This window comes from Microcebus murinus, chromosome X (genome assembly GCF_040939455.1).
Source record: "Microcebus murinus isolate Inina chromosome X, M.murinus_Inina_mat1.0, whole genome shotgun sequence".
In the NCBI taxonomy this organism is placed as follows: domain Eukaryota; kingdom Metazoa; phylum Chordata; class Mammalia; order Primates; family Cheirogaleidae; genus Microcebus; species Microcebus murinus.
Genome location: NC_134136.1, coordinates 39,494,217 through 39,520,237, shown reverse-complemented (window position 1 = coordinate 39,520,237; position 26,021 = coordinate 39,494,217). Strand labels below are relative to the sequence as shown.

The window sequence follows — 26,021 nt, the reverse complement described above, 5'->3', positions numbered from 1 at the left end:
CATGCTTGATTTCTGATGAGTGTTATTTCCATATGTACACAAATTCTTTTACACACTGCAGTTGAAAACTGGTTCATTACATGTGGTTTTGAATTAAGAAAATTACTGGAAATTAAAAGGAAGAAACTGGAAGTGGCAGAGCTTTGACTATCAGACTCTTAATGTTTAGCTAACAGGTATATGAATAAAACGCCATTAAAACAAACTTTTAACTTAGTTTAATACCCAATGCAAATTTAAGAATATTTTCAGCAATCTGTCACTCTCAGTCAAATCACAAGATGTGGAAGCTAATAAGAGATAGACTAAATTGCAGATATTACAAATTTTAGCAATTCTTGAAGGTTTCTTCTATTGGTAGCATCTGAGGAATACAGGGAACACTAAATCATGGCAGTTCTATTTCTAAGGAGGTACAGAATCTAAATCAAAAGAGGCTAGATATAATATTTTATTTAACTTTCTACATCTGTTACTATAGTTTAAAAACAATACTCATTTAAAAGTTTCAGTTTTTGACATAAGAAATTAAAATATTTAAATATTAATCCTGACGATAAAACATAGTTCCAACCTAGATAAAACACTTATCTCTCTATATATAATATGCCAGCTAAATTTGTTAAATTTTCTGACAAAAGATGATACAACAACTCTTAAGCTTAATTGAACCATTTTAACCAACTTAGAAATTCAAGTACCAAATTTCACCACTGTATACCTATCTGCACTATCATTCTAACCCTGAAAAGTATAGAAGTTTAGTATGATTATTCAATAAAGATTTGAGGCCGGGCGCGGTGGCTCACGCCTGTAATCCTAGCTCTCTGGGAGGCCGAGGTGGGCGGATTGCTCAAGGTCAGGAGTTCAAAACCAGCCTGAGCAAGAGCGAGACCCCATCTCTACTATAAATAGAAAGAAATTAATTGGCCAACTGATATGTATATAAAAAATTAGCCGGGCATGGTGGCGCATGCCTGTAGTCCCAGCTACTCGGGAGGCTGAGGCAGAAGGATCGCTGGAGCCCAGGAGTGTGAGGTTGCTGTGAGCTAGGCTGACGCCACGGCACTCACTCTAGCCTGGACAACAAAGCGAGACTCTGTCTCAAAAAAAAAAAAAAAAATAAAGATTTGAATTCAGAGTTTTAGCATACTGAATTTAGTATAGGAACAGTCCACACAAGGTGAATCTGTTATTCTGGTAATTTAGCAAGAAGTAATCCACATTGTTTTTATTCACTGACAAATACTAACAATATACTCATCTATATCTTTTATATAGTTACAGGCTAATAGGAATAGGAGATGTACCTCTTAGAGTGATTTAAAACTTGATAAACAATTTTTTTTAGGGGTGATGAAACTATTCTTTCTTGATTGTGGTGGTAGTTATCACAACAACTGTATGCATTTGTCCAAACTCATAGAACTGGGCACCAAAAATGAATTACACTGCATCTAAATTAAATGGCACATTTTTAAACTTTGCTCAACCATTTTTGAGTTTTGTCATACATTTAAAATCTCTTCTACAGTTGTGGAAGAGGAATTTAATTTTCAGAATATCCCCAAATGCTCTAGATCTATTGATTTTTTTAAAATAAAATAATGGCTTCTCCAACAAAACTCTATTCTTAATCCTTTTAAACTAGCACTCAAAACGAATCACATTGTTTTAAAAAGCAAAGGGAGTAAAGTCAATTAGCTAAAGATAGCAGAATGTAATTATGATCACTAGGTAAAAACCAACTACTAGACACTAGATTAGTTAACTAGAGGTAGCTAAATAAATTCCCATAGCCCTGAAAGAATGAAAGGTAGCAGAAATTTGAAGGTTACTTTGAAATCACCTTCTTTATAAATGTGTAGTATTACAGTAAGCCCTCTAAGAAAAAGCTTTTACAATTTCAAATTGCTAGAGTTGCTTTTACAATTTCAAGATGCTCTACATGAGCATCTCATCCCCAGACTTAAAGGGCTCTGTAGGCTTAACAGATACAGTTCAAGGGATGACTCCAAACCACGGAAGCAAAATTTTCTAAAATATTAGTGGAAATCAATGTAATGCATTCAGAATGCTGATTTCCCCGTCCATTCAGTTACAGTCTGTTTCAGGACATTTCAGAAGAGAACATGAATATCTAATGGTGAGGCACTCCAGTGCAAAATTTAAAGAGCCACCAAAATTAATGCAAAAAATCTATGATGGATAAAATATCAAGATTTTCAATGAAGGCAGGATCCAACTCTGCACTTGTATGACACCACCAAAAGTAAATGCCTCATTCAACTCACCCTAAATTTAACCCACACTTTCTCCCTTTATTTAAAATCGATACTTTGTTCATCATGAATTTTTTCTCATTAATCTTGATTTTAAAAAATAATGAATGAATGTGATAGTTTTTTGGGACCCGCTCAAAATTTTACACTCAGGGCAAGTGAATGACTAGTTCCTGCCCTGGCAAAAGCCTTGGGAACAGTTACCACAACTCAAAGTTGGAAGTTGCCAGGATTTAATGCCTATGAGGAGATTCATAAGCAAAGGCAATCATCATATCTAGTTAGTTACCTGTCAGATTAGCAGTAACTTAAAGGATGAGAGAGGGGCCTGCCAAAGAGACACATGAACAACAAAGGAGGTGGGTGGGAATCAGTTGTTTCATCTAGGGAACTGACAAGAATGACAAAGAACTAAAAAGCAGCCAGATCTAGTAAAACAGAGTTATCACTGAAGTTTATAAGTGATACAATTCCTGTGACTCAAGGAACAAAAAGATAAATGAAGTCTACAATTTTTAGAAAAATCTGCCATTTAAATGGTAAACTTTCAATTATTCCATATAAATGAAACATTATCATGGTTGATTCACCAGTCACTTGAATTTTTTAAGCTCAGATGTCTGCCAGAAGCAGACAGCCAATGTTTTCTCCTACAATTAACACAATGTAGTAAAATCAGGGTCTACATTAACATTTCCAATAAAAAATTTCTAATATTAACATATATCACGTTTTTTTGCTCCAGGCATGGTGCTAAACACTTATTTATAAATTAAATATACACAGAAAACAAATCAATGTATGACTTAATGAATTATTTTAAGGTAGATACCACCCAGGTCAAGAAATAGAACTTTACCATCACCCCAAATAATTTCCTTTGCCGCATCCCAATCACAGGCCTCTTCCTTCCCCCATGATTAACATTATTGTAACTTTAATAATCACTTCCTTGTAATTTTTATTAGAGTTTTGTCACTCAAATGTGCATTTCTAGAGAGTTTTTTAATCTTACCATTAAAAAATATTTGACATATCTAGGATGTCTTTTAATCTATTGGTCCCTGCTCCATCCCTCTCATTTCCTTACAGTTTTTCATTTGAAGAACCTGGGCCCTTTGACTTGTCAAGCTTTCCATAGTCTCAATTTTGCTGATAACACACTCATGTTGCAGTTCAACATGTTCTTCTGTATTTCCTGCCAATAGGCAGCTAGATCCAGGAGACTGGATCAGACTCAGGATTGATTCCTTTGGCACATCTACAGCTAATGCTTGTCTTTGCAATCTTAGCAGCTACTGATGTTTAATGTCCATCCATTCATTATGAACTACAAAATTATGTTCTGTCACTTTTTTATTGACTAGTTAAAATACTATTATAAAGGGATACTTCCCCATATCCATTATTTGGTTAATCAGTGGTATAGTTCCTATGAGAAAGCCAGATAAAAGGCTTGATTCTTTTACTTTATTTTCCAGTTTTAAAGAAAATGAATTGGTTTCTTCTCATACTCTTAAGGTGACCAATTCTTAAAATATCATTAGGAACTTAACATTTTTGACATGTTCCAATTTATTGTAATTGTCATTGTTAAGGCTCAAACTATTCTATCTCTAGCCAGTGGAAACCTCTTCAAGATGGCTCCTGAGTCCTTATGACAAGACCCCAGTACTCGATAGCTTCCTTGATATCTGGTATAATGAGATATTCCAAGCTCATCTTGAGCATTTCCTGCCCAGACCTGGAATTGGCCATTTCTCCACAAATCCTTGTTTTTATAAAAGCGATAAATGGTATTTTAAAACCACAAACTGTGTGCTAGGCATACTTCTTTCTACATCTTTCAGTGGACAGAGCTAAGAAACATATATGTAAAGATAAAACATCTCAAGTTCATATCGATACTTCCGATTCAAATCCAAGACCATAAAAGTTTTTACTTGGCTTCTTTGCCACATCTGCATTTGATCTTAGCCAAAAGTCCAAAGGCCAAGAAGCGATCTTTTTGCTACATCTGTATTACCTCTTTTACATACAGAAAATCTTGGTTAACAAGAATATAGGAAAATGATAAAATTAGAACATCTGAGTTACTCATTAATTTTAGACCACATTACACAACCTCAGAATAACACTCTGAGTATCTAGATAAAAGAACCTGATGTCATTGAGAGCATTAAAACATGTCCTATATATATTCTCTCAATTCTATCATTTTTAAAAATAGCTATATTTACGCTGTTCAAACATAAGGCTACTATTTAGTATATTCTCAACTTCTCAGCCCTCATTTTGTCTTAATTCTACAAGTAGCTATGTATTTAATATTTATCACCAGGTCTTACTCTGATGTCTCTGTTTTGGTAGTTTAAAATTCAAAGTTCATTCTCTAGTACATTGTTGTCCAATACAACTTTCTGCAATGGTAAAAATATTCTCTATCTTCTAGCATACAGCAATGCTGTCAAAATTTAATGATTATTTCTGTTATATTCCTTTTAGCTAGATACTCAAATGACTTTCTAGTTCAGTAATTTTACTAGAATATTCTGGCATTGGTTGGTCTAGGTCAATATTCTCAGATATGTAGCATGCTGTTTCGGTATGTTCTCTAAAAGTTTTTTTTAATTTCAGTAAAGGTTTTAAATTATAGCTTTTCATATTTTTTCTGTTCCCTTGCTTTGGTTTTCTTCTTCAAAGACTTCTATCAGTGTTTGATCCTCTTTGCCTAACTTCAATGACACTTCTTAGTCTTTTTTTTTTTTTTTTTTTTTTTTTTTGAGACAGAGTCTCGCTTTGTTGCCCAGGCTAGAGTGAGTGCCGTGGCGTCAGCCTAGCTCACAGCAACCTCAAACTCCTGGGCTCGAGTGATCCTTCTGCCTCAGCCTCCCGGGTAGCTGGGACTACAGGCATGCGCCACCATGCCCGGCTAATTTTTTATATATATATCAGTTGGCCAATTAATTTCTTTCTATTTATAGTAGAGACGGGGTCTTGCTCTTGCTCAGGCTGGTTTCGAACTCCTGACCTTGAGCAATCCGCCCGCCTCGGCCTCCCAAGAGCTAGGATTACAGGCGTGAGCCACAGCGCCCGGCCAGACACTTCTTAGTCTTTATCTTCATTTTTTTCAATTTTAGGTTTTCCCTTTTTTACATCCTTATTATTTCTCTTAAAGCATTACCTGTTTTGCATACAGGTTGAATATGCCTAATCTGACTAACTGAAATCCAAAGTGCTCCCAATTCTAAAACTTTTTGAGTGCCTATATGATGTGCAAAGGAAACGCTCATTGGAGCATTTTCAATTTCATTTTTTTGGATTAAGAATGCTCAACCAGTAAGTATAACGTATAATGCAAATATTCCCAAAAAAAAAAAAAAAAAAAACCAAATCTGAAACATTTGTAGTCCCAAGCATTTTGAATAAGGGATACTCAACCTGTATTTGTTCAAGCTCATTACAGTTTAATCCTTCTTATTGAAATGACCTTCTTCCCTTTCTAATTCTTTCCTGAATTTTGTTACCTATGTGAATTTTTCTATTTCTGATTTATGTTATTCTTTAATGCTTTTTAGTATTTTATTAATGTCTTTAGTTCATTTTGAAATCATTTTTATTTAGTTCTGTTTGGTGGGTACATTCCTAACATGCTTTCACTGTCTGTAGGGGTATTATTCTCCCTTTTTAAAGAGATCTTTGTATAACATTCAACCTTAATGCTCTTTTACTCTTTTCCCTGTCCTGATCAATTCTGATTCTACTCTTAGCAGTTTCTCCCCATTGAGGAATACTATCCTTAAAAATGAGCCCTAGCCGGTCACTTCTGAAGAGTCTTTAGGGGTACTGTTCTGCGCCCTTCAGTCTTCTACCATGTGCCTCATGCACTTTTCTAGTATTAGAGAGCTCAAATCCCTTCCCAGTTTTAGCTACTACTTCCAAAATCTCCACCCCACTTTCTCAGGTCCATAAAATAGCATCCTCAATGCTTCTGTATTCTTACTCCCTCACAGAGGCTGATAGCATGTAGGTCTTGTGACAGGTGGTTTGTCCCCACCTGCTTCAATAGTGGGGTTCATGGGGATAACTTTTCACCTAGTTTTGTTGTAGATGATGTCCAAGGGTTTTGGTTTTCCTATTTCCATTTTGATTTGGGTACTTGTATTGAAAAGCTAATGCTGTTGTTGCCACCACCTTCTCAGAATTCTGCTGAGAATTTTAACTTATATTAACTCACTGAAATTCCACAAGCACTTCATGAATTGGTACTATCAGTACTCACAAGCCACAGATAAGAAAGGTTCAATAATTTGTCCAAAATTACATTTAGTAAGTTATAAAACCAGAATTCTAACCAGAACTTAAATTCTAGAACCTATATTCTTTATTATGACATTCACAGGACAATAATTCATTACACAGGAATGTATTTTATAATAAACTTTTCAGGAATTTATTCCATAAAGTGAGAAAATTTTCTGTTAATTTGTATACAATAAAACCTAACTCAAAGTTTGAAAAACTAGTACAAGTCCTATAAAAATTCAGTGGGTAGCAAAGCAATAAATACAAAATCTTAGAGCCAAATTTGTAAGAAAAAAAATTGAAACCCTGATCCCCAAATATCATGGATTCTTCAATGGCAGACATACTTAAGTAGATTATATTTAATTTTAGAAATTAATCACATCTAATCACTAGAATTGCTGTATATGCATGTTTATGAACAGGAAAAGAGGCTTCCAAAGTAAGCACCCACTAATAACCTACCTGGCCTGCCTTGTGTAGGTGGAGATACAAATAGAGGTTGTATACCATTCTGTGAAGAAACTGAAGTGCAACTACCAGCTTGATTAGCTGCTGTACAGTTAGATAAGACTGGAGCTGGAACATTATTGGCACAGGAAGCTGCAATTGCTGCAGAATTTCCCGTCACCTACAAGTATGAAAGAAAGTTCAAAACTCTAAGTTTGGTTTCTCAAACAGTATCAGCCTGTTATCTGATCCTAAATTTCAGGAAATAGTATTTTGTTTTGATAACTACAACACTGAGAAATCAATCTTTATGTAGACCCTAAAATAGAAAGGTCATTTCTTTTAGAAGATCCCAGATTACTTTGAGAGCTTTAATTTTTTATCATTTTTCTGAAAAGGTAATATATTAATATGATTTTAAAAATCAAGTATCATATTGTATACAATGAAAAGTTTCTCTCCCACCCATGCTCGCCATCTGCCTAGCTGCCCTCTCCCTGAACAGGTAACCTCAGGGTTTCCTGCACATTATTCCAGAGATTTGATACATTCCTTTTTACATACATGCATATATAATTCCCCACATAAGCATACATCTTTTAATAGAAAAGGTGTTTTTCATTTTTTGTAACTTCATGAGACTGCAATTTTTCTCTGCTTATGCCACAGCTCAAGAGTACAGACTACTTCCCTTCAGCACCCAGTACAGGGTTGCTGTAACTAGTAACAGACTTATTCTTGAGCACACTGTCCTTAATGGCAGTTTCCACTTCCTTACCACTCATTGCAGTGTGGCTGATACCCCCTTTAAAACTCCATTCAAGGTCACCAGTGGTCTCTATGGCAACAAATCCTAGTAGATTCTTCCTAATCCTTATGTTGCTTGACCTTTTGGCAGCAACTGACACTTGACTGCTCCTTGAAACATTCTCTTACTGGGGTTTCCATAACATTTCACTCTCCTGCTTTTCCTCCCTCCCTGCCTGTTTCTTCTCTATCCATTTTCTAAAATGTGGTGACCTACTAGTTCTATTCTGGATGCTCTTCACAATCTCTTCCGTTTCCCAGAATGATGTTATTCACTCCTATGATTTCTGCTACCCTTTTTATGCTGACTCCTCATTCTACAGGAGAGCTTTAAGTTTCAGTAAATGAGATGGACTTGACAGGTAACTATTAAGTCACTCATACACTAAGAGGTTCAGAGTAGACTATGAATAGTCCAAGGCCAGCATATAGAATACTGTCTGGAACACAGCAGATGCTCAGTAATTCGTTGAATGAATTTACTGATCACTGTGCCAGACACCACAAGATTATAATACTTAAAGGAACACAAGCAGTTGCTTTGAAGGATGAAAGTAAAAGAAAATTCATTTTCCTCTGTTCAGATCACTGTAACTAACTGTTTGATAATACCATGAAGATTACCTTCTAGTAGTTGTATGAGGTAACTGTGTCACGAGAAGACACAGAACATGAATTTACATCCTGAAGAGACTTTAATGAATATAGAAATAAAGTTATAAAGAGGAAAGCAAGAAACAAAACAACACATCAATAAAAGATCTGCTTTGTTTCAACATGTCCTAAAACTAAATAAAAGTGATTTGTCCTGAAATAATTCAAATTTAGAAGTGACTACTAAGACAATGCTCCCAAAAGTATCACAATAGCATCTAATTTAGGTGACTGTTAACTATCTAGAGAGATCCTCATGACACCCAACTCTAGTTCCAATGCAGATACTAAAATGTAACTAAGAATTGAAATTTAAACACTTTCTCAGTGGCCTTTCTTGACTTAAAAGCTTCAAATGCAATAGGATCAACAGTAGTTTTGCTTAAAAAAAAAGCATTCTATCTGAAGATGTATCTCGGGACAAGAGTTAACCTGTTATGCAGTTGCATCCTATCAAAGCAGAATGTAACAGATGTAGTAGGACCCAAACACTATTCTCCTCTGGCTCAAGACCTTATCTTGTAAAAGTAATGATTTTGAAAGGCTCAGACTTATGCATGACAGTGTGTCATGGCAGCAAAAGCTCTAGCAGCAGACTGACAATACTGGTAAAACACAGAGAAAAATAGGGTAAATGATCACAGGGAACAATAAGAGGAACCCTACTATGAAAAGATGAGCCCACTTAACATGGACCTAATATTGGATATTTCCAAAGTTTGTGTTCAAGTATAGCCAAAGTATTTGTCAAAAAGAAAACATCTGCCCTGGCTCAGAAGGTCCTGTGTGAATTCCTAAACAATTCTAGAGAAGGATTTAGTTGAGTGTTGGGCATGGAAATAAGAAGTAGGAATAAATGTTTATGGATTCTTAGAAGGTTCTGTGACTGGAGTTTTTTATTGAAGTCCTACATTGGCCCTCCCCTTTACAGAATGCTGTAAAAAAAATCACTTAGAAATTTACTATGGATTTGGTGGCTGGAGGGTGAGAGCGAAGCATATCATGAAGAGACTGAAAGCTATTGGGGTATATGGTTAAGTAAATTAACAGCAAAAAGAGACACGTGACAAGTGAAATTAAAGGAACAGAAAGAACTAGTGTTTATTCTTGCCATCCCCCCCAATGGTGAGATTTTTACTTGCCTATTCAATTGGATGGCTATTTCAAGAGGTAATATAAAAAGCACATGATATATGAATAGTAATGGTAGGGGAAAGGGAGACTCCTTCTCTAGAAGGGGGAAAATTAAGGGAAGAAGAAGGGGAAGAAAATTAGAGTTTTCTTCTCCATATGATTTATGGCCTAAACAATAAAAACAAAAATTATAGTACATGAAGTTAAGATTAATCATAATTAGAGAATAGAGGGTAATTATTCAAGTTTTTTATAACTATTCCAGTTGATGGTAGGATTGCCCTTCCCAGGTCCATCTAAAGTTAGGTATTGCCATGTTACTTGTTTGGCCAATGAAATATGAGCACAAACGTTAATAAGAGTCAGTGCTCAATTTCTGTATCTTTTGCCCTGCTGAGATGATTGGGAAAGTATGTGTCCATCAGCCTGGTCCCTGAGTGACTGATCAACAGGGGCCTGCTACCAACCTACATTGGACATGCAACATTAGCAAGAGCCACTTTGCCTGCATTAAGCCACAGAGATTTTGGGGGGTTGTTACTGCAGCATAACCTAGCTTGACTGAAACATATATTGGTAACTAGAAGTAGGGTGCTGCTATAAGGAAAACCTAAGTTAGGAGGAGATTATAAATATGTAGAGCTCTTAGTAGAAGCAGTTTAGAAGAAAGAATGTTAGTATTGTGTCTTGATTACTTCGGCAGAGTTTAGAGCAAGGTATTTTAAGACAGGTATGTGTAGAAAGCAGTTTTCAAGCAGGAATGAAAGGGAATAGAGAGTCCTTGCATACAGCGTCTCATAGGGCTAAAGAAGCAACTGTTTTGACCCTAAATAGTAAAAGGTAAAATTGACAGATGCTTCGAATGACAAAAAACAGTTAAAATTTGGCCTCTGTGTAAGAATTCAATCATTGTTGAAATCTGAGTGCATTTAGATGTCTCAAAGCAAGAGTTCAACTCAGGATATAATACCCAGTAAATCCTTGCACTTGGACAAAATGGCTCATGGAAAAGTATCCAAAATGTATGGCTAGTCCATCAATGCCTGATAAGCTCAAGGTGTCTGCAATCAAGTAGAAAGAAACATAGGGATAAAAAAGCACAGAATTAGAGCAAATCAAAGTGGTACATCCACAAAAAAGAATTGTCAGTATGATTACTGGTACATGAAACTAACAGAAAACAGAGAGGCAGAATAAATTAATCACATAGCCAAAGAAATCACAACCCAGAACTAAAATCATTCAACTGAGATGAAAGGACCCCTGGGGCCCCAATCTTCTATGAGTAAGTAGCAGGCTGAGAAAGCTGCTCAGTTGCCAAGGATGAATTATTCTCCAATGCCTACTTCAAAGATTTCCAAGGAAAAAAGGGCCTTGGAGTAACCAAGATCCCCAGAAAACAATGAACCAGAGAGTTCCTCCAGGGAATAATCCCCACGCATGTTTGGGGTCTTTATAATGACTACCCATGAAGACCTCAGACTTTCTATAGGCCAGTAATTGTGTTTTTCCTGTTTTCCCCCTTTCTGAGTAATTTTTACTGCAATTTTTCAGTCCCTGCTCCACCAGTATAAATGGGAGGGGTAGTGGTATAAAAAACTTTGTACATTAGGTTTTAGGCTAGAAGATCAATATAATCCACATCTGGACCCAATATAAAGAATTCTATATGTTACCCCCAAATCCTGGGCTTTTGAGTTTGATTACACTGAAAGGGACTTTTAGGTTGCCTCCTTTGGAGTAGAAGCAAGTATGTGCCTATGGGAGGGAGAACAAGTTGAATGTTGTAGTCCTTGGTGCTGTTAAAATGTTTCTAACTTTTGCCTTCCAAGAACAGGAAGTTAGACTTTTCAGTGGGCCCTGCTACTGCCAATGAAATGGAAAAGTAAGTAAGTGACATGGGTCATCTCTGGTGGAAGCTGTAAGAGTCAGTGCACCCTGTACTATCTTTTATTTCCTGTCTTGGCAATCATGGATGGAGCCTCCATCAGCCTGAGCTCCCAAGCCAGCCTTCCTACAGACCTCCACTGGATATGTAGTATAACAAATTTTTATTGAGTGAGGTTTATGGTTCATTCTGACTGATACAAAAATAATAAAGCCCTCTAAAAGACCGTTACTGCCAATGCTAGAACTTCCTTACACCAATACATACATATTAGGAATATCTCTAAATAAATTTCAGAAAGGGATATGAATTTGGATGATTTGTCTTAATTTCATCGTCTAAAAATGAGAATGGTACCAATTGTTTCATACTGTTGTTCTGATTTCAATACATTTATATGTATACCTCTTATAACAGTGTCCTAGTACACAGTAGGAGCTATAAGTGTTTGCTATTATTAAATACCTACCATGTTTGCTGTAGATGCAGTTGTGCTATAAACACCTGAAGTTTCATAGTCTGGCTCTAGAGGACATAGCCAAAGTAAAGTTAAAAATCAGCATTATTTTATAGTTTGAAATTCCATAAACAATGATAAATGTCAGATTGTATCTCGATCTCACTGACCTGAAGGATAAAGATATTCTTCATGATATCCCCCTAAAACAAAAGGACAGAAGTATGTTTACACAGGTCTTTTTAGCTCAACAGAGCCAAATGGCCAGCATTTGCTGTTTCTCAAGTTTTATGGATATATATTCAAAACTAAAATGTATACATCCTAGAAGGTGATTTGAGCTTTCATATTAATCAACAGATATTGAAGCCGGAGATTAGCTGTAAACAGTACAAATTTCTCCTGTGAAAATTCCCTTAGCTCTTAGAGGTCAGGCAGAGGTGAAAACTCAGCTGTATCCATTTTTTCCAGAAAGGCAGCACACACAGTGTGGTGATTAAGCACTTAGGCTTTGGAGCAAGGACTGCCTAGATCTGAATCCTGATTAACCACATGACTTTAGGCAAGTTATTTAATCTTTGTGACTCAATTTCCTCACTGTCAAACAAGATAAGACTATCTAGCTCATAAGGGTTGTAAGGAGGGTTAACAGAAGTGAAAAGAACTAGGCACAATGACTATATAAAGTAATCTGAATATAACCCTGTTTCCTTACGTGGATATTAAAGGAATATATCACACCTAATCTGTTTTATGGAACTACTACATGTAAAACCAGTTCATCTTCAAATGACAGCTCAGTAGACTGAAGTACTTTTAAGATTTCTGTGCCACTGAATGCAGAAAAAGTCAATCTTCAATTGGATAGTTTTCCACCAAATAAAACCCCACAGGTCTAAACTGGATTTGATTCTTAAACATATCACTTATCAACTACCCATACATGCAACTCCTCCAGACAGAAGGATTTTAGTGAGAACAAAGATTTGGTTATTTCAAATATGCCACTACAGGTTAGTAGTACATCTAAAATTACAGGGCTGAAAGGATCATCTGAATAAGAGCAGAGAATGAGTGTCCTTAAACACATGTATGCACATGCATGTACAAAGTTTTCACAGATCATTCTGGTGCTAGATTTTTCTTCTCATTAAATTCCTAGAAATATGTATTTTCTTCCACATAAATAACAAAAAGTATTAATAAGTCAAGTTATTCAGAATGCCTCACACCTCCTTCAGCCACCCAATCCTCCAGAATTGTTTCAGTAGGCATATAAAGTATCATTTAAGCATTATACAAGGTATCCATGTAACAAAAACATCTGTACTCCCTTAACATTTTGGGAAAAATATTAATCTAATTTTAAAAAACAGCAAAATGTCAATGACTATTGAGAGAGTGTATGTATGTATGTATATACAGGCTTTACAGTCAGACAAATCAAAGTTCAAAATCTATCTCTGCTGGTCACAAAGAACCACATATTATATGAATCCATTTATAGCAAATGTCCAGAATAGGCAAATACATGGAGACAGAAGACAGACTGGGAGTTGCCAAGGGTAGGAGTGTTGGGAGAAATGGGGAGTGACTACTAATGGGCACAAGGTTTCCGCCTAGGAAGGGTAATCTAAAATGTTCTAATATTGATTGTGGTGATGGTTATGTAATTCATTGAATTATACACTTTAAATGGGTGAATTGTATGGTATATAAATTATATCTCAAAGCTGTTACAAAACAATTATATCTCTGCCATTACCCTTTGAACCTCAATTTCCTCATATTAAATAGGAATACCACATTCCTCAGAGAGCTACAAGGACTATAATTATAATTACTTAGAATAGATAAAACAAAAGATTTAATAAAAATGTTTATAGATCAAGTAGACATCTGTGGGTAAAGTTGTTATTTCATAGCAGTCACATAAAATAATAACTAGTTACATGAAAAAGCTAAAGTAGTTATACAAATGGTGAGGACAACTATGAATAGTGCCTTAGTAATAAGGAGTGTTTTCCATACTGATATCTCACCAAATCAAAACTCATAAAAGACCTATGCAGATAGCTGAAAATAACTTATATAATGTAGTGGGGCCTACTGAAATAGGAGTCTATTCTTCAGAGAAATATCAAGACATCTTCAAAAACCTAATAAGCTCTGAGATGAGAACTTATAACTCTTTCAAAATTAAGCTACTGGAACAGAATGAGACCCCAAAACTAAACCTTTGGTCAACTTCATAGCCTTGATGTGCTATGTCACAAGAATCATCTTTTTAAAAATATTTAACTATAATTTACTCACCATTGTCACTCTGGCCATTTTCCTCCTCTGAATTCAATGTTTGTTTGCCTGAGCTATGTCCCCGCCTTGGAACACAGTATCCAGAAGCAGCAGGAACCATGGTAGGGGGACCTCCATGATTCTGTACCAAAGAAACATACACACATGCAATTATCCCTAGATAGTCAGAAAAACAAAAAACGCTAAAAGATTGTTTTGAAAGTCAGTTAAAAAAATAGTCTAACAATGTGAACTGCTGTGTTATGAGAACATCGTAATTAAATGCTTTAAATGTACTTTAAAATAAAATGTGAATAATCAAGAAAGCAGAAAATATTAGCCCATAATATATAGGGCAAGATTTGTCTCCCTCTACCCCCTTTTATAGGAACATCTGGAAAAATTCTCCATTTTCCAGAAAGAGATTTGGTTGTTCATGCAAAAATCTAAAGTTTATTCACATTGCCTTTACTAGGGAAGCGAAGAGGAGAGGGGAAGAGAGGAGAGGGGAGGGGAGGAGAGGAGGGTAGAGGAGAGGAGGGAAGAGAAGAGAGAAAAGAAAAAAGAGAAGAGAAAAGAGAAAAAAGTAAATAGATTTTTTGAGTAAAGCTTTGACCCACTCACAGGTAAAGTTGGATAAGCAGTCTCATCCCCTTCTTCAACTTCATAAAAAGTAATAGTTTCTTCCAAACCCCTGGGCATCTGTCCATTCTCTGGGGCATAGCCGTACTGACACTCCTTATTCAAACAATGCATCTGGCGGTGACTACGTCTAAAGGAACTTAAGTAGTTTGGAGAATAAAAAAGAGAAAAAAATGATAAAATGTAGTAACTTGTTTCTAATTTCTAAATAATGTGGTTTAAGCATCTCAAAGTTGACACTTTTTAAAAACCAGTACTCAGCAATGAAACCAGACTTATCCATTTTCTCTGACTTTCAACACAATACTTACCGAGATCTATAGGAGAAATTATCATAGCTCTGGCAGCATCTTTTACCTGGGCCAGGGTAAAAACCAACTTTAGGGCCTGCCATGTTTTGCCTGTTTATAAAACGAGATGAATCCCTAACAATAAAGGGAAAGAAAAACAGAACTCTTTACTACCGCTTGAGTGGCCAGCCTCTGTGGTTAAACAGAATTAATACATCCTACTAGAAAGAGCTTTGATCTTCCCAATACTAGCATTAGGCCTATTCATTATTAATGGACACAGTGCCATATATCACATGGACATTCATCTTGATGGCATTCTGTCTTCTAGCATCTCTTCAACTGTTTCATATTTTCCTAGACTATGAGAACACAATTCTGCCAATGAATTCATTTCATAAGAATTTAAGTATACATGAATTCCCTCCTCTATATTCCCTTTAGGCATAAGTTATAAATGAAATCTAAACTATTATGATGTATCTCAATTCTATTGTAATTCTGGCCAGGAATTATTTCCAAGAACCAAACAGAGACATACATTATCTTGAAAGTCAGTTATGTCTCACCTGGGCATCCTACATCCCCGACCTTGTCTCTGAGATGAACGCTGAGGATGAAAATGTTCACTAGACATAATATTGCCAGTTGTCTGTGAGTAGTGCATTGGAGGATCGTGCCCATAATGCACATTGTGCTGAAGCCTAGGTGGGAGAAGGGAGTCTCCCCTGTTGTAAGCCATACTCATATAAACTTCTTTCCCTCGAACTTTCTTGAACATCTTCTTCCGCTGCTTCACATCCATCTCTGACATAGCTTTTAGACAAAGAAATAGCAAATGAGCTTCACAACCAAAGCAAAAGGTTCAGTGATCAACCCACCCCCAACCCTACACTGCCTTTAACTCTCAGATGCTTTCCTTAGGAACAAACCAAATAAATATAAGACAGGAATTTTTGTATTTTTCAAGGATGTACTAGAGATCTTTCATTTAGAAGGGCAAAACCAGCAGGTAATTTCTGTATCAATGAGTACCTCAGCACTATCTTTAGTAGAGGCAATTTAGTATAGGCCATTAAAGCACTGAGTCATCCAGTCACCTACGTTACTATTCTCTAACAAACTATGCCTGTTAATATCTCTGGCTACTTCTATGAGGTATTTTTCTAGTTCTTTAAGAAATACTTCAGCCGGGCATGGTGGCTGACGCTTGTAATCCTAGCACTCTGAGAGGCCGAGGCGGGTGGTTCGTTTAAGCTCAGGAGTTCAAGACCACCCTGAGCTAGAGCAAGACTCCATCTCTACTAATAATAGAAAGAAATTAGCTGGAAAACTGAAAAATGTATATATAGAAAAAATTAGCTGGGCATGGTGGTGCATGCCTATAGTCCCAGCTACTTGGGAGGCTGAGGCAGAAGGATCGCTTGAGCTCAGGAGTTTGAGGTTGCTGTGAGCTAGGCTGACGCTGCAGCACTCTAGCCCAGGCAACAGACTGAGACTCTGTCTCCAAAAAAAAAAATAGTTCCCCCTGAAATATTAGAGTCTAAAATCTACATTTAAAAAAATTATTTTATTTTTAATTTTCTCGGTATATAATTATTATAATATTTATGGGGTACATGTGATATTTTGACACAAGCATACAACATATAATAATCAAACCAGAGTAATTGAGATATCACCTCAAATAGTTACCATTTGTGTTAGGAACATTCCAAATCCACTGTTATTTTGAAATATACAATAAATTATTAACTATAGTGGCCCTACTGTGCTATCAAACACTAAATCTTACTCCTTTTCTAACTGTAATTTTGTACCCATTAACCAACCCCTATTTCCTGCTCCTCATTACCCTTTTGAGCCTCTGGTAACCACCTTTCTACACTCTCTGAGATCAATTTTTTTAAGCTCCCACATATGATTTAAGTCCCCTAGAACAGTGGTTCTCAACCAGGACAATTTTGCCCTTTCCTCCCTTAAGGTCCATTTGGCAATGCCTGAAAACATTTTTGATTGTCACAACTAGTTAGAGGGTGCTACTGGCATCTAGTGGCTAGAAGCCAGGGATGTTGCTAAGCATCCTACAACGCACAGGAAACTCTTCTCCCACACACAAACAATGAAGTGCTAAAGTTGAATAACCATACCCTAGAACAAGATGTACGATATATCTTAGATAAAAGGTACAATGTAGGTAAGTAAAGGGGGCTATAAGAAAGAAAAAAATAAAAGACTAATAAAAATCTTTAGCATACAAACCTATTTCTGGGACATAGGCCCCAGGCATTTTCTGGTAACTTCTTCCTTTCCGACTAGGCACAGCATTCCAGGCAGGAACAGGTGTCACTTGGGTAACTGGTTTTAAGTTAGCCAGTGGAACAACGTGCCTTAAAAGTTAAAGGTATCACCATGAAGTCAGTGTGACACAGACTTAACTCTCCTTTGATACATATATTCAACCTCTTCTACTTCATTTTAAAGTGTACTCCATTTAAACCTGCTAACACTAGCTTTCCTGTTTGTCTTTTTTAAATTAGAAAACCTAAGAGTAGGCCGGGCACAGTGGCTCACGCCTGTAATCCTAGCACTCTGGGAGGCTGAGGCGGGAGGATTGTTTGAGCTCAGGAGTTTGAAACAAGTCTGAGCAAGAGTGAGACCCCGCTTCTACTAAAAATAGAAAGAAATTAGATGGACAACTAAAAATATATAGAAAAAATTAGCCGGGCATGGTGGCATATGCCTGTAGTCCCAGCTACTTGGGAGGCTGAGGCAGAAATATTGCTTGAGCCCAGGAGTTTGAGGTTGCTGTGAGCTAGGCTGACTACACGGCACTGTAGCCCAGGCAACAGTGTAAGCCTCTGTCTCAAACAAACAAACAAATAAACAAACAAACAAACAAAACACCGAAGAGTAGTTTACACAATTTCATAGCTATTTGTAGTACCTATCACATTCCAGAAGAAAGCCTGTGGCAGACTGTATTAGTTCATAAATATTTGCTGCCCTTCCTTAGAGGAGGATTGTTATTTCCCCACCCCATTAACATCAGGTTTGGCTACGTAAACCATTTTGGCCAATAAAATGTGAGATGTTTTAAGATCTAGCAAGTGATTTGTCATGTTCTCCTTTTTCCCCCTGCCTGTGATGATGGAAGTATGTGCTAAAATAGAGCCTCAGTTGGCCTGGGTCCCCTATGCTGACCCACTATGAGCATACTAAATGAGGGAGAAAGAAATTTTATTGCTTTAAGCTGCTGAGATTTTTTTTTGGTTATTTGGTAGGGTAGCATAGCCTCATTTAATGGCTCTCAAAGTGGACCAACAGCATTAGCATCACTTGGAAGCTTGTTAGAAATGCAAATTCTTGGGCCCCACTCCAGACTTACTGAATCAGAAAGTTTGGAGATTTGGCTCATTAATCTGTGTTTTCACAAGCCCTCCAGGTAATTCTGATGCATGGTAAAGTTTGAAAAGGACTAGACTAACTTATCTTGATATTGGCAGGAGCTCATTTAGCAAACCACTTTTCCAATTACTAGGAACAGTTTTGTATCAGAATTCTGTTGTCCTTAAATTTAACATTTCTAATAAGTTGGATAGTGCCTAGGGTTTGGAAACTAATGAAGTTATTAAAAGTATTTGTTCCGTAAAATTTTCCTTCAGTCAAAAGGCTACACTTAAGGATCCAGGAGGCCACCTATGGCCCCAACCACAGGTTCTCCACCCCTAACAGATATAACCCTGGTTCTCTTACTAGCATCTTAGTAATTATCAATTTAATATTGCAAAAAGGCAGCAGGAGCCAAAGACCTTAGTGCAGGCATCCTCAAACTACAGCCCGTGGGCCACATGCGTACCACCTAGCACATTTATCCGGCCCTCTGGGTGTTTTTGCCGCTGCTGCCTGTCACACTTAGCAGCCAACTCGTCCTGGGCCCACAGTGCGCACTCTCCAACGGTCTGAGGGACAGTGAACTGGCCCCCTGTTTAAGAAGTTTGAGGACCCCTGCCTTAGTGATTCAACAAATTATTACATTCTTACTTTTCTGCCAATTCTTCAATGAAAACTCTTACTGAATTTTTCTCATTTCCAACTTCCTGAATATGAGCATTATAGTATCTTCCCCCTGATTCCAAGCAAACCTGAAAAAGAATACATCATTTCTCAAGTCTATTGACAGATATGACTTCTGCCAAACAAAATACCACTTTTCCCCAAATGGAGTTCAGTGTCTACTTCTTAAAGTAATTGATATCAACACTGGAAGTCTCAGTCGATGGAGGCACTATACACTGAAAGAACCTTATTTTTATTGCAGAAGTTTATAATTAAAATTTAACACAAACAATTAAAAAACATTTTCGTAGCACTTTGTAAATAAGTCTTACTCAACTCATATGAATGACCAAAAGCACAATCTTGGAGAAGATTACTGATTCTTTAAAGAAGGAACTAACCTGACACTTGTCTCCCAAATAGTACTGTCTCCCAGCATACTCCATGAAATCAGATTTTTGAAGTTCTAGTAAAAGAAAATGAACATTCAAGCTCAACTCAACTGGTTCATTTCCTATTTTATAACACTTAATTTCCTAATTCACCTTGACCATAGTGCCTTTGACAATACTACCACTATAAGTGAAAATCTGGGGGGAGAGTCTCAAAAGGCCATTCTATCACTCTTGATGCGTTATTTCTGTAGTCAATTTAAAGAGACCTGCCAGAGTACTTTTGTGCTTTAAAAAACAAATAGATGGAAATTGGAAGTTTGTAATCTTAGAGTTGGTCAAAACCCTAATAAGGCACAATCTGAAAGTAACACTATGCAGCTTCTTCAAAGCAGCCTATTATCTTTTAATAACTTACTGTGTTACATGAGGTCTTAACCTCCTTCTAGATTGTTAATTATATCTAGGTTAACCAAAGTTCAAGGAGTTGAAATGTGAAATATTAAAGGCTTATCTTGAAGGCAGAATTTTAAGACCTCATCTGGTCACCTTAGTTATTAATATCTTATAAGGAGAAATACATAATTACCTATTTCAACGGTTGGTAAACTTTTTCTGTAAAGAGCCAAAGAGTAAATGCTTTAGGTTTCATGGGCCATACAGACTCTGTCAGAGCTACTCAAACTCTGCTGTAAAACTTTATTTATGAACACTGAAATTTTCATCTTATATAATTTTCATGTGTCCAATATGTTGTTCTTTTAATTTTTTTGCCATTAAAAAATGTAAAGACCATTCTTAGCTCATAGACTACACAAAAAAAGGTGGTCCTGTTGGATCAAAATTGGTCCATAGGCCTGTCAAAATTGGTCCACAGGCCTGACCTATTCATTTCTCAATGAGCATGGTCTTAACAGCTTAAATTTATGATGAGCTTATTTCCAGTCCCTAAAAGTTTTTCATACTCTTAAGGTTATCACCACACAGTCTTTGCAAAGTTTAAGTCCCACATAAACATCAGATTCTAAAAGATCCCTCCCCATTTCTAAGCCTATTTGTTTCTTCCTTTGTATTTAAATCATCTACGGAGCAAAATAAAAGTACCAGGCTATTTTTCACACTATGATGTTGAAAATGTCTCTCATAAGAAACAATTTGCAAAATTATTCTCCTGGATCTGTCAGGATTCAAAGGTATCCTGTTGATGTTTCATTACCTTTTCTGCTGTCCAACCAAACATCAAATTCTACATTACGATAGATTTCTGGATCCAGGGCTTTGAGCACCTTATAGGGGAAGAGCATCTTTGATGGATTTTCTGGAGACTAAAACAAAAATAATCATGCTACAAACTCACCAACCTTAGCTTAAGTCTTGCTTCTATGAGGAAGGAAGAATTAAGGTTCTTTTCTTCCTTTTTTAAAAAAACTATATACACATGCCTCCTTTTCCTTCTTTATTAAAACAAGAAAATAAACAGCACAAGAAATTTTACCATGTATTTTAAAAACCAGGAGACTAGAGAAATAAAATGCAAATAATCTAAAAGGTTTTAGATGGCAGAACAGAAATATATCTAAAACAGTCAACAACTCAGGACATACCTCATAAAAACCAATTCAACACAGACCAGAATTAAAAATTCAGAACTACTCAACAAGTATTATCTCCATATGCACATGCAGGTGCAAGTGTTTCTGTAACCTAAAATCACCTAGAAAAGTTTAACTTCCTTTAGGTCAAATTCTGTTAAAAATTTCTAAAAGAACTATCATTTTTCTTCTGCTTTCCTAGAATATTAGCATATTTAATACTGTTCCAAAATTACCAGTACTGCAGGTGTATATAGATTGTTGTCATATTATTTGCCCTATTTAGCTAGCCTCAACACAAAGGCCTACTTGATTTTAGATCTATACCGATAGTATAATTTCCCCTATTATTCCAACTTTAATAAAGTTGGAATAAAGTTATTCCAACTTTAATAGACCAGGATTATCACCCAGTTTCTTTGACTAGAATAAGGATAGGCATTATATTTTTTAAGGAAAAAAAGCAACCTTAGTGACAGAAGAGTACAAACTAAATATTAGGTTTGCGATATTACTTTAATTTGAAAACAACAGCTTCTGAAATTTCTCAAGTGTTCAGAGTTTGTATTGGAAAATCTAAAATTCCATAAGAGTAAGAATTCAGAGAAAATTAAGCATACATTTTACATTTTCAAATAGGTTAAGACTTCCACAAAGTAAAACATGACCAACTCTTCCTCCACTCCACATAACCAAAATGGACCATCTGATCTTAACTAGGTTAAGTTATGATGCTATAAGCCAAAAGTATAAAAATTATTTGCCTTAGAAAATATCAAACCTTTGCCTCTTCTGTTCCTTGACTGTAGCCCTCTGGTATATTTTCAGCATTGCAGCAGGCACCCCACTCTTCCATCCTAATTGAAAAAAGTTAAAGAATTTTATATAAATGCACAGATACTTAAGTCTAATGACCATACCACCACCTAGTGGTAAAGTAGCTAAGTAGCTACTTAGCTACTTCGAGAACTTAGCTACTTTTGAGAAGTAGCTAAATTCTTAAAATGAGGCACATATTTTCATCCCAGTATTTGCATTTATCTTCCTTTTTATAAGTACTGCAATACATTTGGGAGATGACCTCCTATATTTCATACCTCCTATGAGGATACACTCTTAAGATGGTCCCATGATCCCTGCGCCTCACCCATCTTACTTGTCTCTCTCCCCTTGCTGCTTGTAAGGAAGCAAACAGCCATGTCCACCAACCCAATGTAGCAAGGAGCTGAGTTACCTCTGGCTAGCTGCCAGAAAAAAACTGAAGCTCTCAGTTCTACAGCTGGAAGGAACTGAATATTGCCAAGAGTTATGAGTGAGGAAGTGGATCTTTCCCCAGTCAGAGTTCTAAATGAGAACTCAGTCCTGGCCAATACCTTCAATACAGTCTTGTGAGACTCGCAGCAAAAGATCCAGCTAAGCCACGCCCAGGTTCCTAACCTATATAAATTGTGAGGTAAGTGTGTTGTTTTAAGCTGCCAAGTTTGTGGTAATACTGTCACATAGCAGTAGATAACTAATACACCCTTGCCTTCCTACAAGCCTTGAAGTCCTTAAGACAAGTAATCAGTAAAGAACAATACAAACTTTTACCCTGATACATGGTTGCCACCTCTGAAGTTCCAAATAAACTTTAAAAACCCTCTTCTACAAAGAAGTTCTAAGTATTAAACATCCAAGAAATAGAAATGCAAAACAAAAACACAAGGTGACACCTGAATGGCATCAAACCTATTTGAATTTCCAGACAGAACTAGGAATCAGGAAGAAATATAAGACAACATCCTCTTTATTATTTCCAACCCAAAGTTTTCAACTAGATCTGTTCAATAGCTATTTCCTCAGAGGCACACAATCTACATAGCGCACATCAAGGCAGACACTCAAAAGCTCCTAAAACTCCGCTTAGCCTGAAAGATTTTCTACTAGCTGGATGTGTGTGTCAAGCAACCACTCAACCTCAGTTATTAGTTATTGGTTTTATAAATGACGGTGCTGGTTTAGAATCAGTAAAGTATGGTCCGTGGCCTATCTACAGAATATTTGGTGTACTTGTTTAAAAGAGATTCTTGGCCCCATCCTTACCTCAAATTTTGTGAAGGTAGGCCCAAGAATCTCTTTCTAACAAGCACTGTGTGTAATTTGTATACAACTGAAGTTTGAGAAACACAGCATTAGATAGTTCTGTTTTTTAAAAATTTTAAATAAAGATGGGGTCTTGCTATGTTGCCTAGGCTGGTCTTGAACTCACGTGTCTCCAGCTATCCTCCTGCCTCAACCTCCCAAAGTGCTGGGATTACAGGTGTGTGAGCATTAGATAGCTCTAAAGTCTCCTCCAGCAATAAAAAGCACACTGTGCCTTGAACAAAATGCCCAAAATCTGAGTATCTCACAGTGTATCTTTTTGGTAAAACTCCCCCCATTAAAAAACATTATATATATAACCCTAACATATGTGTATGTGTGCATGTGTAATCTAAATCATGAGCTTGCAAGGCTCCTTCTACTTTCAAATTATGTACAGAAAGATGAAACATAATTATCATGTAATTGATACCCCCTTTCCCTTTATTACCTATCCTGAGTTGAACCCTTGTAATCAACATGGGCATCCTCACTTCCAGTCAGAGCATTATTTCTGTTCTTCTTAGAACCACTTCGAAACAATTCAATTGCAGTTTTCAACACTTCTTCATCCACAACAAACACATCTTTATAGAGAATTTCATATAACACGGCTGAAGGAAAAAACAGACAAAATTCTGATTGTCAAAATAAGATTTTTTTATAACAATGAAAATAGCTGTAACCTAACATACATATTCAATGGGTATAAGGTTTTAAAAGGCCTATTTATGGTAGGTCCCTCAAATTAAAGACACGCAATATACTACTTTTCATAGAGGCTATACTAGTTTGCACTCCCACCAACAGTGTTTAAGTGTTCCTTTCTCTCCACATCCAAACATCTGTTGTTTTGGGACTTTTTGATAAAAGCCATTCTCACTGTAGCTAGGTGCTATCTCACTGTGGTTTTGATTTGCATTTCCCTGATGATGAGAGACATTGAGCATTTTTTTCATATGCTTATTGACCATTAGTCTATCTTCTTTTGAAAGGCTTCTGTTCATGTCTTTTGCCCACTTTTTAATGAGCTTGTTTGACGTTTTCTTGCTGATTTGCCTCAGTTCTTTGTAGATTCTGGTTACTACTCTTTTATTGGATGTACAACATGCAAATATTTTCTCCCATTCTATAGGTTGTCTATTCACTCTATTGATTATTTCCTTGCTTGTGCAAAAGCTTTTTAATTTAATCAGTTCCTATTAACAGACGCTGTCATGGATACCGAGAGAAAGGAACACTTATACACTGTTGGTGGGACTGCAAACTAGTACAACCTCTATGGAAAGTAGTATGGGGATACCTCAAAAAACTAAAAATAGACCTACAATTTGATCCAGCAATCCAACTACTGGGTATTTACCCAAAGGAAAAAAAAGACTTTCTATAAAAAAGACATCATTTGCATCTTTATAATCTGGTATTCGTGAAAAGAAAAACATAAGGAAAAAAAAAAGACATCGGCGCTGGAATGGTTATAGCAATACAGTTCACTATCACAAATATGTGGAAATAACCCTAGTGCCCATCAATACATGAGTGGATCAATAAAATGTGGTATATGTATACGATGGAATACTATTCAGCCATAAAAAATAGCGAACTAATACCTTTTGTAACAACCTGGATGGAACTGGAGATCATCCTTTCAAGTGAAGTATCACAAGAATGGAAGAACAAAAACCACATGTATTCACTACTAAATTGAAACTTAGAGATCAACACTCATGTGCACATATGGTAGTACAATTCAACAGAAATCAAGCGGAGGGGATAGGTAGATTCATACCTAACAGATACAATGCACACCATATGGTGACAGACACACTTATAACTGACTCACACTGTACAAAAGCAATTTATATAAGCAAATCGTCTATACCCCCATAATATTCTGTAATAAAAAAGACAAGCAATATATCTGAAATTACACCTGAAAATTTATAAAGCCTTCACATACCCTGACAAACAGCTGCACTTGATTGAAACTGTTTTGAGTACACAGAATCATAATGACCATTACTTGAATAGCAGAGTAGAATCTATAAAAAAAAAAAAAACCACACAGAACAATTAAGTGAATATTACATGTTTTACAACCATAAAATTATGTTGACAATTAACTTGAAATTAAGTTAGTGGTCAGCAATTAATAAATTAAATGTATTATTTTTTAAAAAGTTATTTTTAAATCTAAATATAGGAAATGCAAGCTGTACCTCATAAAGAGATTTTCTTAGCAGTGACTTTTAAATGCCAAGATTAAAATCACTACTAAGGTTACACTGTTCACCTCAATCACATTCCTTTAACATGTGGAACAAGCCCTGATTTACAAATTTGCAAAAAATAAGAACTTTTACAAATTGAGTTACTGAACATAAGAGAAAGCCTAATAGATGTCAAGAGACTCAGCTTAACTTCTAAGAAGATGTTAGGTCAAATACCCAAATATTCCAAACTAGGACCAAAAAAGGAGAGGGACTTCATTCAATTTATTCAAAAGGTTACCCATTATACAGAATAGCAATACATTATATGGCAGCAATACTGCTAGAGACTTCCTTAATGAATTAAGGCACTGAGATGTGTATAAAAATTAGGAGTTAACTTCAACAGATTTCTTCCATCTCTAGTTTGTTTTTTTTTTTCC

General features: G+C 36.2%; 1 protein-coding gene across 1 annotated transcript in view; it reads right to left on the bottom strand.

Annotated features, from left to right (window-relative positions):
• ALG13 (ALG13 UDP-N-acetylglucosaminyltransferase subunit) overlaps positions 1 to 26,021 on the bottom strand; it is a 78,310-nt gene that overhangs the window by 17,715 nt on the left and 34,574 nt on the right. The window contains 14 exon segments of the mRNA XM_020284867.2: positions 7,053 to 7,218; positions 11,990 to 12,045; positions 12,148 to 12,180; positions 14,294 to 14,414; positions 14,897 to 15,053; positions 15,226 to 15,339; positions 15,774 to 16,020; positions 17,467 to 17,594; positions 19,249 to 19,349; positions 19,665 to 19,729; positions 20,872 to 20,980; positions 22,029 to 22,104; positions 23,820 to 23,982; positions 25,329 to 25,410. Coding sequence (XP_020140456.1) covers positions 7,053 to 7,218; positions 11,990 to 12,045; positions 12,148 to 12,180; positions 14,294 to 14,414; positions 14,897 to 15,053; positions 15,226 to 15,339; positions 15,774 to 16,020; positions 17,467 to 17,594; positions 19,249 to 19,349; positions 19,665 to 19,729; positions 20,872 to 20,980; positions 22,029 to 22,104; positions 23,820 to 23,982; positions 25,329 to 25,410 — 1,618 coding nt within the window.